The sequence below is a fragment of the Heterocephalus glaber genome, unplaced genomic scaffold, assembly GCF_053883595.1.
Source record: "Heterocephalus glaber isolate CG9 unplaced genomic scaffold, H.glaber_assembly_v1.0 deba00001509, whole genome shotgun sequence".
Taxonomy (NCBI): Eukaryota; Metazoa; Chordata; class Mammalia; order Rodentia; family Bathyergidae; genus Heterocephalus; species Heterocephalus glaber.
Window position 1 is genome coordinate 4,694,738 of NW_028258325.1, and position 14,085 is coordinate 4,708,822.

General features: G+C 48.6%; 1 protein-coding gene across 9 annotated transcripts in view; it reads right to left on the reverse strand.

Moving 5' to 3' along the window:
- Stk32b (serine/threonine kinase 32B) overlaps positions 1 to 10,845 on the reverse strand; it is a 332,979-nt gene extending 322,134 nt beyond the window's left edge. For 4 of the 9 annotated variants that reach the window (XM_087187328.1, XM_013073059.3, XM_087187320.1 and 1 more), the window contains exon 1: positions 10,711 to 10,844. In XM_087187328.1, coding sequence (XP_087043454.1) covers positions 10,711 to 10,762 — 52 coding nt within the window. In that variant the 5' untranslated portion in view covers positions 10,763 to 10,844. Of the gene's footprint in view, positions 1 to 5,359; positions 5,527 to 10,710 lie in introns of all 9 variants that reach the window. The other 5 variants (XM_087187325.1, XM_013073058.3, XM_004847305.4 and 2 more) reach the window with 5 other exon arrangements.
- Between the last annotated feature and the right edge of the window lie 3,240 nt (positions 10,846 to 14,085).

Sequence of the window (14,085 nt, forward strand, 5' to 3'; positions counted from 1 at the left end):
TGTGGGGTCAGGGTAGCTTCCTCCTAGATTTCAGAAGAAGGCCTGGGAGACTAGGCAGTGTGCTCCTGAGAGGGCAGCATGGGAGGCAGAAAGTATAATGGAGACACCAGGAATCTGGAGATGAGAGGAACATGGATCATCTGTTGAGAAACGCTGCATACAGTAAGCAGAGTCACTCTAGGGGAGAAGCCCTGAGGGCTGAAACCAGCAATGCCATAGGGGTGGACCTACACCAGCCATTTGGAGCTCACAGCTTACAACTTGCTCCAGGAACTGGACACTGAGCTATGGGACTTAAATGTTTGTCCTGCTGGGTTTCAGTCTTGCTTTGGTTCCATTCCATTCTATCCCTCTCTTCTTCCTTTTGGAATGTGAACGTTTACCTTGTGCCACTATATGATGAAAGTACTGTATTGATCTTTCTTTTTGACTTTGCAGGGACTCACAGCTAAGAGTTTGCCTTGAGTCTCTGAGGAGACTTTGGATTTGGACTTTTCAGCAATGATGGAATTGCTAAGATTCTGGTGACTTTTAGACATGAACTAAATGCACTTTTCATGATGAAAAGGACAGTCTTTTAGGGACCAGAAATAGAATGTTATGGTTTAGATCTAGAATGTCTTCCAAGTCTCATGTATTCAGAAGTGGTACTCTTGGAAAGTGATTAGATCAGAAGTTCAGAGCTGAATGTGCTGTTAGGCGGTTGGACCTGGTCAGAAGAGGCCTATCACTGGAGGTGTGACCTGAATGGCTGTATCTTCCTCTCTGGCCCTTCCCTTCTCTCTCTCTCTGCTTCCTGGCCACCATGACATGAGCCGTTTTCCTCTACCAGACCCACCACCCTTCCTGCCTCTGAGCCACTCAACTATGGCCTGAATTCTCTAAAAACATGATGTAAAACAAACCTCTCCTCCTTTAAGGTGTGGGTATTGGATATTATGTCTCAGCAGTGAGAAGGTAACCAAGACAACAAGCATCCCAGCCTTGATGTGGGTCGGGATTAGGTGGAGGTCCCTGTTATAAGCATCTTTTCCTTGTTCACTCTTCCTCAGCCCTTAAGGGAGTATCTGCCTTTGGGAAGTTGCTTCTGCTATGCCCCTTGGAGCTCTCTTTGACTCCTTTAGTAGTTAACCTTTTTACTGGTTGGCAGGTCTTTGAATTACATTTCCCCTTTGTGACAGTTGGTGTGGCTTCGGGCTCCTGACTGTATCCTGATGATACAGTGTGATTGAACATGTTGAGATCAACCAGATCAACTAGGGAAGCAGCACAGAGAGCCAAGGGAGAAGTCCAAGTACTCAGTCTTGGGAAACTCTGAGATTCATTGCCAGGGGTAGGAGGTCAGGCCTGCAAAGCAGAGAAGGAAGAGCCAGAGACATGGGAGAAACCCAGGAAGGCATAATGGTATGGAATCAAAGGGGGAAAACTGCTTCAATAAATAATAAGCATAAGTCTTATGGTGGAGAAGATTTCCTTATACACAAAAATATAAACCATGAGGAAAGTTTGATCGGTAGGACATTAAAATAAAGGCATTTATGGTATCAGCAGGCACCATAAAGGACTAGAAAAGTAACATCAGGAGAGAATATTTGCAGCACACAAATGACAGAAAATTTGTAAGAACCTCTATATATCACGAAAGACAGACTTCTAATAGAAAAATCAACAAAGCCTTGAACAGGTCCTTCACAAAAGCAGAAACATGACTGGAAACTAAATACATGAAGAAACCTCACCGTTGTTAGTGAGGAAATGCAACTGAAAATAGCAGAATGCCAATTTATGCTCTTTCAACTGGCAAATATGAAACAGTCTATAACAAAATATCAGCAAGGCCATAAAGTCAGGCTGTCTTCTATGCTAGCCATGGACCACATGAGGCTTGTGGGTCATTTAAATGTGTTAACCCGAATTAACATGTACTGAGAATATAAAATACACAGCCTCAAAGACTTGGTAGCAATAAAAGAATGTAAAACATTTCATTAATAATTTTGATGCTTATGTATATGTTGCAATAATATCTTGAATACACTTGGTTTAATAAAATGTATCACTAAAATTAGGCAATACAATTCTAACCTACAAAGCTAGCACTTTGGGAAGCTGAGGCAGGAGGATTGCAAGTCTGAAGCCAGCTTGGGTAAACTTAGTGATTTAGTAAGACCCTGTTTCTAAATAAAAAATTTAAAAGGGCTGAGGATCTACCAAAAAAATTAAATTCTCCTGTTTTTCTACTTTTATAATGGTATTAGTATAAAATGTAAAATAACCTATGTGGTCTTTATGCGGTATGATCAAAACTACAATGAATACTGCTGTCAGGTGCCATCCAATGAAAAGGCAGGCTTGGAAATTCACCAGATCTGGCACCATGCAACTTCTGGCTCTGCCCAAAGCCAAAATGACTCTGAAAGCTAAACACTGTGAAACAATTTGGGCCACTCAGATACCTATGACAGCAGGGCAACTAAAGACACTCACGGCGGCAGACTTCCAGAACTGCTTCAGAAAGTGGCAGGAGTGAGGGGAGGAATGTGTTACAAAGGAAGGGAAGAATTCTGCGGGGAATAAGAGCAATGTGTCTTCTACTGTAATGAGCTTTTTAAAAACTTAAACATTCACCATATTTATCTATCACATCGCATAGATCATAGAATGAGAAGACAAACTACAGTGGTACCTCAGTTCACAAACTTAATTCATTCCATGTTTCTGGGAAAGATGGCCGTGGTCATCTGATGTGGAATTTGAGAAAGGAAGCAAATTTTCACTCAATATTTCTGTTCACGAACAATTCAGTTCATGAATAGAGGCAGTTTTTAACTGAGGTATTACTGTATGTCTAAAAAGAAGCAACAGAGACTAGAAATGGACCCACTGGGTTGCCAAAGAATGGAATTATCAAATATGTCTTCTGAATGAACTTAAATTAATAGCTTTAAGAAATTAAAAAGCAAGTTTTTGAGAATTTCAACAGAGAATTAAAAGCTATTGAAGAGAATAAACTAGTAATTCTAGAACTGAAATGCATAATTAATGTTAAGAACTTAATATCTGTACTTACTAGCAGAAAGATAGACTTGAAGTGACTTAAAATTAAATAGGCTGGGAAAAAATATTCCTACTAAACTCAGAGAGAGGCAAAAGAACGAAGAATACAGAGATAGTGTAAGAACCATACGGGGACAGGGTGATAAAGTCTCACACCTGTGCAAATTGAGTTTGATAATCTAAGGAGAAGAGAAAATTTCAGACACAATATTGAAGACAAAATTCTACAAAGCTAACATAGCCACTAAGTCATAGATTCAAGAAGCACCAGCCACAAGCAGAAAACAGAACATCATACTTCTGCCCATTGTGTTAGATTTCTGAAATGGACCATAAAAGCTTAAAAACAGCTACACAAGGAAAACATATGCTTAAAATGAACAAAAAGTAGTATTGATGGCTGCATTTCTATCAGAAACAATGGCTGATAAAAGACATTAAAGTCATATTTTCAAACTGCTGAAGAAAAAAACCTGCAAATATAAACTTTGAGATAGCCAACAAAATAAACATTTATAAATAGAAGTCTACATAAAAACATTTTCAGACAAGTAAAAAGAGAAAAACTGTCACCAGGAGGCATACACTAAAAGAAATGCTAAATAAACACTTCAGTCAAAGGGAAATAATTTGAATGGAAACTCACAGAGAAATAAGGAATAAAGAGCCATAAGTGAGTAAATGTAATCCACAATCCAAGACTACCTTGAAAACCTAGAAAATAACCTAGTAAATTAAACCCAAAATACATACAAAAGAAAACAATTAAAATTAGAACAGAGGGCCGGGGATTTAGCTCAGTGGTTCTACCGCCTGCCTCGCAAGCGCAAGGACCCGAGTTTGATCCCCAGTACGCAAAAAAATAAAAATAAAAATAAAATAAAATAAAATTAGAACAGAAATCAATGAATCATAAAGCAAGCAAATAAAAATTACAGCCAAAAACTGTTTTTAAACTTTAAAAGACAGCTGATGACCCAGTGGGAACCAATCAATACAAATAAATGAAGGAAAAGCACAAATTGCCAAAATCAAAATTGAAAAAGGAGATATTACTATAGATCTTATAAAAATGAGAAAAAATAGTGAATAAAAATAATGAATATTATATCAAAATATTAGACACTTAGAAATAATAACAGTTCTTCACAAACTCTTCCAGAAAATAGCAAGATATGGGATACATCCCAGTTCTTTTAATGAGCCCAGCATTATCTCATTAAAATAAGGATACATAGGGCCGAGATTTAGCTCAGTGGTTTTGCTGCCTGCTGCGCAAGTGCAAGGACCCGAGTTCGATCCCCAGTACCAAAAAACAATCAAACAAACAAACAAAAATAAGGATACAAAAAATGAAGAAAGCTAGCTATCAAAAATGTGTACTTTCTTCCTATTCTCTAGAAGCCTTTGTAGAGGGTTATCATTATTTCTAATGTTTGAACTAATTCACCTATGAAGACATCTGGGCCACAGGAAGAAAAACCTGTATTTAAATTTTAGTTCATTTAAAAGTTTTATTACAGATGCAGCAGTTACAAAACTATAGAACTTTTCTGACATTTAAATTACTTATGTTATTTTTATTAAGTGGTACTTTTTCTGCATAGTTATTTTATGTTTCAAACATATAATAATGTTTATAATATCATCCTATGAAGAGTTATAAGCAGAATATTAGCAAATCAAATCCAAGAATATATCACATCCTGATGAAGTGGGGTTACTCTAATAATAAAAACTTAATGGAACCTTTAAAATCAATAAAATTTTCAATCTGACCAGAAAAAAAAGAGAAAAGCCATATCTCATTTGAATAGATGCATAGAAAGCATTTGGTTAAATTCAACCTCCAACAGGGGAGGTAAGCCACCAGAAAATCAAGATTGAAAGAAATGTCTTCTTAAGATGAAGCATATACACAAGTACAGCAGAGTTAGCATAAAAGGTAGCCATAAAATAGCAATGCTTTCCGGTTGAGTGGGGGTTGGCTTTGCTAAGTGTGCCCATCAGGAGAGGCTGGTTTATTCTGAGGGAACAAGCAACCCGAGTCTCACTGGCTTAACTCCATTCCGCTGGCTTGAACTACCTGCTGGTCTAAATGGATCTAACCACTTTTGTAGGTCTTTCTACTAATAAAATTAATAAAAAGTCACCCGATGGGTCAGTCATGCAGGTATCACAGGTAATCCAAGCCACCTGGCAGTAAGACATATGAATTATGGCCTCATCGTCAACATGTTGGAAAAGTAAAGGTCTCACTGGTGTCGGATCCCACTAGGGTCTGGGTGGTAGAGGGCGTCACCTGTGCTCTGTGTTGTTCCAGGTCTGGGAATCGGGCCCCTTTGGATCACTGTGGTTGCCCAAGATGGAGATGTATGGAGTGACACCAGCAGTTCTACGCTTGTCCAGATGTTACACACGTCACCTCCACTCACATTGGCCAAGCCATTCACATGGCCCCAGACAACTCTGCAGGAAAGGGAAGGCATAACTTATCTTGCATACATGGAAGTAGAGGGGGACTAGGTGCTAGGGGACACTGGGAGTGTCCCATGTTGAGAGGATGGGACATTTATAGCACTGGCTTCACAGATGGAGCATCTCTGTAAGATGAGCAAAAGGCAAACTCTTCAATGAAGAAGGACACTCCAAGGATGGGGGAGGAAGGACAGAATGAGAAAGATTCCAGGCCTGGTAACAACTCTGACCTCTGCACTTTCCTTGGGTGGCTCTGGCTCAGAGAATAACCTCGGCTTCTCTTCTTGGATAGTTTAGGTCTGGTACCCTCAACTTCCTGTTGTTATTGCTGTCTGAACTAGCCAATCCCTTTAGAGTGGCAGGATCTGAACGGTTTCTCCACCTCTGTGTATGATTGCTCCAAATCCTAATTTTAGATTAACTGTGTATTACTAAGAATATTTGTTCCTTCTGATTCTCCCGGGAAAATGCCTAAGCTCAGTGCTAGCTTACGCTGTTTGATCCTCCTAAAATACTAATCCCTTTTCTCTAAAGGCCTTTAATCCCTTTCCTTAGGACTCTACAGAAATCCTGCCTCCTTCCTAAAACAATTCACTCCCCAAGGGACAGCCACCCCACCCCCGCTGCCGGCAGCACAGGAGTAGGGAGAAGCTCTGCTTTCTCTCTGGATGGGAAGAACTGATGACCTGAGTCTTGGTACATGGGAGTCTGACAACCGCTGATTCTACCCTAAATCTGCAGGAGTTTCCCAGGGGTCCTCTGGGCACCATGATCAGGAGCCCCTGCTGGAAGTGTAGGGTCCAATCTGAAGGCTCAGTTCTCTGCTCAAGGGAGTCCCAAGACAGAGACTGAGCGACAGGGGAAGGAAGGCCATGCTCAAATCCAAGGAATGTTCTCCAAACAAACCTGATGGGTGACAAACCTGAAATGGATGGGCTGCTTCCTGAGGGCTTCAGAACCCAGAAATCTACAGGAAATCCGCCCCCGGTAAGTGACTGCTTTCATCTTTTCTTCAAAAAGAAACAGCTCTCTGTCTTTCAAAATAGAGCTGCCATAGGCCTTCAGTGGCTCTGCTTGAGGTCTTGCAGATGCAAAGATGAAACCGAAGTAACTGCTGCTCTAAGAGGCCCCAGCCTAGTGTGAAAAGTGCGTGTGGGCTGCAGTTGGATAGTGAGTGTTCCCAAAGACCTGCATGTTAAAGGCCTGGTTTCCAGGGCAGTGCTGGGAGGCACGGAGCCTTCACAAGGCCGGGCCCAGTTGGGGACTTGCTGTCGCTGAGATCCTGCATGTGGAGGGGACAGTGGGACCTGGTCTCCTCACACTCTTTCGCTTCTTGGTTTTCTTCTACTATGCACTCCCACCATGATGTGCTGCCTCACCACAGACCCAAAACAGCAGTCCAGTCAATCCTGGAATGAAACCTTCAACCCTGTGAGCCAAAAGAAACCGTCTCTTTGTAAGTCAGCTGTCTCAGGTATTTTGTTACAGCAACAGAAATTTATAGGAGGAATCCAACAACTGAATGAGATAAGCCAAAGTGTTCCAAAGAACAGGTGCTGGAACAGGTGGGTTTTTGCTTGTTTAAGCTGCCTGCTCAGAAGTATCCCTCAGCCTCTGTCTGGTGATACTTCAATATTTCTTGGGGAATTTTTTCTCATACAAATGCCTCAGCTGAAGCTGAGTCTGTTGCCTGTTCCCAGCATGGGCCTGTAATCCAGCTGCCCCAGTTAGAGCCTCATCTCTCCCTGGGTACAGGAAATGGTTCAAGGATGTCCCGCATCTGAGTCAGAACGGACCCTAAGTCCCCTCGAACTCTCTCCACACGGAGCTACAAGGCTATGAGCCTGTGGGTGGGGTCTCATGGTGAGAGACCCTGCCCAAGACCACAGTCCCAGAAGGGCAGAACGTACAAGGAGGAGGATCCCTGCTGTCACGTGGGGCCCCAGTTCCAACCACAGCTGATGCGGCTGACTCATTCATTTATTCAGGGCATCGGATAGTCCAGGCGTTACCTTAGGTCTCAGGAATACAACACTGAATCCAATCGACAGGATTCCTAATGTAAGGAGCTTGTAACTCTTTAGGAGGAGACAAACAACCACACACAAACCACTGCTTTTAAGGCATCTGCAACTGAGGGTGGGAAGGAAGACCAGCAACTAAGAAAACAGTCAAACAGTCTGAGAGGCAGTGATAGGAAACGAAGCAAGGAAAGGGCTGGGAGCTCCATTCAAACAGGCCCAGCAGTGAAGGCCCCACGCAGATCCACAGGGTGGGAGCTCAGGCAGAAGAAGCAAGTGCCAGTGCCCAGGTGTGAGGGTGCCGGGCCTCTGAGAAGCAGGAGAGGCAGGTGAGGTCTGAGGGCAGGGCCCACTGGGCATCTAGAAGGACATCAGCTTTTACTGTCTCCTTGATGTGAGGTGCACTGGGCCAGGGGTGGGGGCGGGCTGTGGGGGCTGAGCAGAGGACTGATAACGGCAGGATCGCCTGGCTGCTGCACTGAGGCAACCCCGAGACGGTGGGGCAGAGCAGGACAGTGCAGGAGCCACTGCAATAATCTATGCAAGCGTGAAGCAGAGTGGTAGCAGCAAAGGTGCTGTGAAGTGGCCACAGCCAATGAATTCCCTCAAAAGCACTTCATGTTGCTTTCTGTCATTTGCAACTCAGGGGGCTCAGTGACGGGGCCACTCTCCACAGAACCTCAGCTGCCATCGCCAGCAAAAACATCGGTCTTTCATGCACCACCCGAAGAAAGAAATGCTGCCCGGGACCTAAGGCAGGTCTCTTCCTGTCCCATAAGAGAGCTCCCTCACTTTCTTATCTGTCACATCAGCCTGCTGGAGTGAGCGGGTCCACAGTGAGCCAAGCTCTGCCCTAACATTGGAGCAACGGCGAGTGTCCAGCTATGGCTCAGCATTAAGGCGCTTAAGTTACACTTGCCCTGGTCAGCGTCTGTTTGTGCTCTCACCCACCTGACCGCCAAAGCTAAGGTTCAGGAGTGTTGCTCACTGGACCGTGTCACTTTCTAAGTGCCTAATCCGGAGGTGACGCCTGACTGCCTAAAGATCAAGCTCCAGCACCTTCCTGTGGTCAAGGGATCTTGTGAGGCTGGCCCAGCACTGGGGCCCCCACAGAGCCACACTTACTCCTCGCCAGCTGCATCGGCAGCCTGTCCCCTCCCTCTGCACTGGCCTTTCTTTTCCACTGTCCACTTCTTCCCCTGGATAACTCCTGCCATTCCAGAAGTAGTTGAGTCTAAAAGCGGGTGGTGAGCCCTGACTCCCCTCACTACTGCCAGGGTTGAGGACCCTCCCTCTTCCCCCGTTCCTGGCGTCCAGCACAGGGAGTAGGTGCTATGAGCAGTAAAAATGTGCAGTAAAAGCTAAGGAAATAAATGCATCTGTTGGTGGCAAATAACATTGCTCTGCTTGCACAGGTAGATCTGTGAGAAATACTCTGGCAAAATCCAACAAGTTAATGTTTCACAGGGCTAGAGAGCCCCAGCCTTGGATTTCAACCGGCACCGGAACAGGTAATTAACCTTCGTTCCAATCCACTTTCAGGACGAGGAACCACAGTAGGAAAATAGGTTGGCTACACTGGAAACAACAATTTTGCCAATAAATATTTTAAAGCACATTTTTGGGGGTGAAGGATAGTTGTCAATACAAAGGTAGCAAGTGTCCTCTGTCAACAAAAGGAAAGAGAAAAGAGATGGGAAGATGTTGAAAAAATTACCTAAAGCAAGACCTTGACCCAGGCTGGAACAATGAATCCCTAAAATTGAGAGTGAAGCTACATGGTGTCCACTCTCACAAGGATGCAAAAGAGCCTTCAAAAAGCCTCTGCAATCTCTCTCTCTCTGTTCCCAGCACCAAACGCCAGGAATAGCCAAGGCCTCTCTCTGGCTCCACAGGTCTGTGCTGGCCCCTCACTGCCCTGGTCACCACGGATAGTCATTTGGTGTCAGCAGAGAAGCAAACCCTTCCAGGAAGGCCTGGCACACACAGCAGGCCCTGGCTGCCCTGACTTCGCTGATGTGCTTGGCTATGCACGGGGGCTTCTGGGAGTATCTGCGTAGCACCCCTGGTGCAGGCTGCTCTAGGAGCCAGCTCTGCGCATACAAACCTGTGCCCTGAGCAGTAGTGACAAGCCAGCTTCCAAAGGCAGACTGTTTAGCCCCAGGTCAGCTGTGACAGAACAGCCCCATTCCTGGCTGTAAAATAGGGAGGACAACAGGGTGGGTCTTGGGGGCACAGGGAAGGAACCCCAGAATAGTGCCTGGCCCACAGCAAGGCTCAGTGCTGCCTGCTGTTCCTTGGGAACAGTGGACATGGGGGTTGGCCCAGGGGGAAGTCAAGTTTTTGCGGCAGAGGTTTGTGAACAGAAAACCAGCAGTATTTGTACAGCTCTGGGCTTCTTGCATGTATTGATAAGGCTTTCCAGCTGGATTGCTGGTGGTTAAACTTAATCCTACAAGGGAGTGGGGAGTCTGTAATGCTCTGAGCTCCTAGGGGAAGGAAGGTGTTTCAGAGAGGTTAATAAGTTGCCAGTGGACACACAGCGCTGGAAAAGGGTTCTGCTGGGCCGAACGCCTAGCTCTATGGACCTAAGCCACAGGACCCCAACCCTGGAGTTTGGAGGAGGCTGGAGCCTCCTCACTAGAGAGGGCATGGCCAGCAGGACGCCCTCCTCAAAAGCGAGGAGTCAGCCAAGAAAGTTTCCTTAAACTGTCCCAGGCCGTGCACGGGTCCGGGTCCAACGGGGCGGAGGGCACGCGCGCGCGCGCGCACACACACACACACATACACAGAGGCACGGTGCATCAGTCAGCCTAGGCCACCTCCTGCAACCTCAAGCCCCGTCTAGCTGCCCAAGCCAAGTCCTCTCTGCGACACCGCAAGTTTGGGCCCCTCTTTCTTCTGCGAATCTGCCGCCTCAGCTCTGCGCTCCGCCGCGTCCGGCCCCTAAGGGCACGCGATGCCCAGGAGTAGCCCGAGTGGAAGCCCCGCACCTGGCACCCGGCCCGGCCCTCCGCCCGCGCGCGCTGCGACGTGGCCGCGCCTGGGTCCCCGCGCCCCGCAGGGAAGGACGGCGGAGAAGCGAGCCGGGCCGACGCCCGAGCCGGCGAGCGGGGCGGGAAGGGGAGGGAGACCGGCTCCCCTGGCCTCTTACCTTCCTCATTCTCGTCAAACACGGGGGGCCTGTGGGAGTGGTTCCCGCCCATATTCCGCCGCGGCGACCGCCGCTGCTGCCGCTGCTACATGCCCGGCGCGGGGCGCGGGTGCGGGGCGCGGGGCGCGGGGGGCGGGACGCGCGGGGCGGGCGGGGCGAGCTCCCTCCTCAGGTCGGAGTTGCGCGGAGCCGGAGGGGCCGAGCGCTCGCAAGGCGGGGTCCGCACCGCTGCCCCCTCCTCCGGGCGCCCCCGGGCTGAGGGCTCCGGGACCGGGGATCCCCGCGCCGGGCCACCGTGCCGCGCGGCTCGCAGGCTGCGGCGGGCGGGAGACGGTGGAGGCGGGGAGGGGAGGAGGAGGAGGAGAGCGAGGAGCGGGCGAGGGCCGCGGAGGGGGCGCGGCCGAGGAGCGCAGCCCCCGTGTGGCGAGGAGGACGGGCCGGCCGGCTGCACGGCGCTGGCGCCACCATCCACGCCCCCCTCCAACGCCAAGAGGAAGACACCCCTGCTCCCCGCTGGGGGCAGTGCGGGCCCCGCCTGGGCCGGAGCCAGGCGCCCCCTCCCCCGGGCCCTCGGTGGAGACGCGGGCGCGGCGTCTGCTCCTTTGTGTGCTCCTGCGTGTCCTGATGAATGAAAGTAGAGCCCAGACCTCGCGGGCCCAGTCTGATTCCACTCTGCGTGTAGGGAAACTGAGGCCCAAGGGAGCTGTGGTTTACCGCCCCAAATTGGTCTCCCTGGGGATAGCCGGGCGTGGGCCTCGGGATTCCCCCAAACTGCCTGGCCGGCACGGGCACCAGATTGAGGGGCGGGGTTCCCTTCAGGATTCCTGGGCTCGGCCGGAGCTCACGGGGAAAAGACTCGGGTACCTGGCCTGCTAAGGACTGGGGCGCCAGGATGCACGCAGGCTCGCCGGTCAGGTGGGTGGCACCCGCCCAGGGCTCCTCCGCTAGCGCCACACCGTTCAGGGCCGCGCGGGGCCGCCCACCCGGCCTCCTGCTGCGCGGCCGAGTCTCTGGCCTCGTCCTGCCATCTGCTGGGTGCTTGCTTTGCTAGAAAGAGGTTTGGGTTTTTGTCTCCTCTTCTCTTCTTTTCCCCTTCCGCTTCCCCTTCCCATCTCTTCCCCTTTCTTCTCTTTTCCTTTCCTTGCCTTTCCACTTAAGTCTTCTTTTCCTCTTTCCTTTTATTTCCTTATAAAAGATTTACTCCAATTGGCTGCATTTCCACATTTTACTTTTCATTTTTATAAAGCGCAGGAAGGCACACAAAAAGTTTAAAGAATCATCCTTAGCCTCTTGGCAAAATGCTCCTCCAATTAAAGTGAGCTATCAGTGGTAGACCTCCATCCCACTCCGCTTTTTGAAGCAGAGAAAATCCATCCTTTTTAGCCAACAGTGCTGGGAAAGCTGGGTATCCGCGTGCAGAGGACTGAAGCTAGATCCCTAGCTCTTACCCTGTACTAAAATTAAATTAAAATGGAGCGAAGACAGGTAAAATCAGAAACATCGAAACTGCTGGAAGACAACCAGGGGAGCCCCTTGAAGCCACGAGCACAGGCAAGGACTTCCTGAACAGGACTCCAGCGGCACAAGAGGAGCTAAGCTTGGACCTGCCCCTCCCAGCCCCAGGCAGCCCGACTCCTGGCCCTAACCACCCATTTCCGGAGCTGTGTGTTCCCGGAAGTTGTCTGTGAAATGGGGTGGGCCTTAACGTCCCAGGTTGCTGTTAGGATTCTACCTGATGATGTTTCTAATACCATATTAGTGATTGGGAAACAGTTCCCGCCTTTCACTCTGCCAGCAAGCCCCGGTGGTGCAGCCCAGCTACGCCAGGCCACACTGAATACAGCACAAAGGAGGCGCCTCAAGAGTCTGGGGACAAATGTGGGCAGGTAGGTGTGTAGGAGGAAGTGACTGTGCCAGGCCTGCACGGAGGACATAGGGATGCCACATGTGTGCCCTCTATCATGCTTCCCCGACCGCCTGAGAAGAGCTACCAGAGTAGACTGTGTTTGCAGATCAATGGGCCCAGGATGCAGACTGGAGCCCCACATGCATCCCGAGGCACACCTACAGGCTCACCGGCAAGAAAAATGTGTGCTCTCATACGCCACTGAGGTTGGGGGATTTTTTTTTAAAGCATTATCATAGGAATAGCTGACTGGTGTGTATACATGAAATCAAGTCATGCACACCAGTAATAAAAACTATGACTGATTCGTGCTGTGGTAGAAGGAATGCCTTGAAGGCTTCGGGATAGGGGAGGCATTTGCCCCAGCCCTGCTGGGCCAGGAAGGCAGAAGATCCCCAGAAGTGGTTCATGAGCATTTGTCCCTTCCTCTGCCTCCTTTGTTCAGCTTAGAAACTGGCAGGGCATGGGGCAGCTTTGATGGTGTGAATGGAAGAACGCAGGGCTGGGAGAGCCCTAGGAGCCTCCAGAATTCACCCAGGGCCAAGGGGGCTTCCTGGGAGAGGTGGCATTTATGCACTAGAAGAGCAAAGAAGGTTCAACATTTTTCCTCTCTGAAGAAGCAAAGAGAGGGCTGCCCATGCCAGCCTGGGGCCCAGCGGAAAGGGCACCTGGCAGCAGCCTGGGGGCGCCCACGACACGGGTGACCAGTGAGGACATGTGACGTGCTTGTGCAAGGGCTAACACTCAGTGGGGTGCCTGGGCCTCAGTGACCCTCCTTCCTCTCCCCACTTAGAGACAATGTGCCAGCCCCAGAGACTTCAGGTGCTGCTCATGGTGCCCCTTTCCATCCTTACCAGGACCCTGGAGGTTGTTGTAGTCATCATCTAGGGACAGAGAAACTGAGGCACCAGGAGGCTGAGGCAGGTGGAGGGGCTGAAGCATGGTGGGCCTAGGACTCAAAAGTGAAATACGTGTATCAGCTCTGCGTGGGTAACTGCAAAATGAAGTGTGACTATTTCTGCAGGTGTAAAATTCAAATTTAAAATTTTTCCCTTATAAATGCATATTTACATAGTATCTTAGCGTTTATTGAAACAATGATGAATACTGTCACTTTGAAAAAATTGTTTTTCAAACACTAACCTACCCCTGATAAGACACAGGTTATCACTACATTGACTGCATAACAAGGTGTTGGTACAATTGTCCTACTTGACAGATGGAAAGAGGGGGACCCAAGGTGTCAAATAACTTGTCCCTAGTGCCACAGTGAAGGGGCTTCATTTCCTAGGGCTGCTGTAAGAACTTACCACACACGTAGTGGCTCAAAATAGCAGAGCTGTCTTCTGTCGCTGTTCTGGAGCCCAGAAACCTGAAGTGAGAATGTGTCGGACTGCTTCCCTGAGGAGGATTTGCCCCATGCCTTGTGACTCAGCTGTCCCTGGCTGGGGACTGCAGGACTCCAGCCT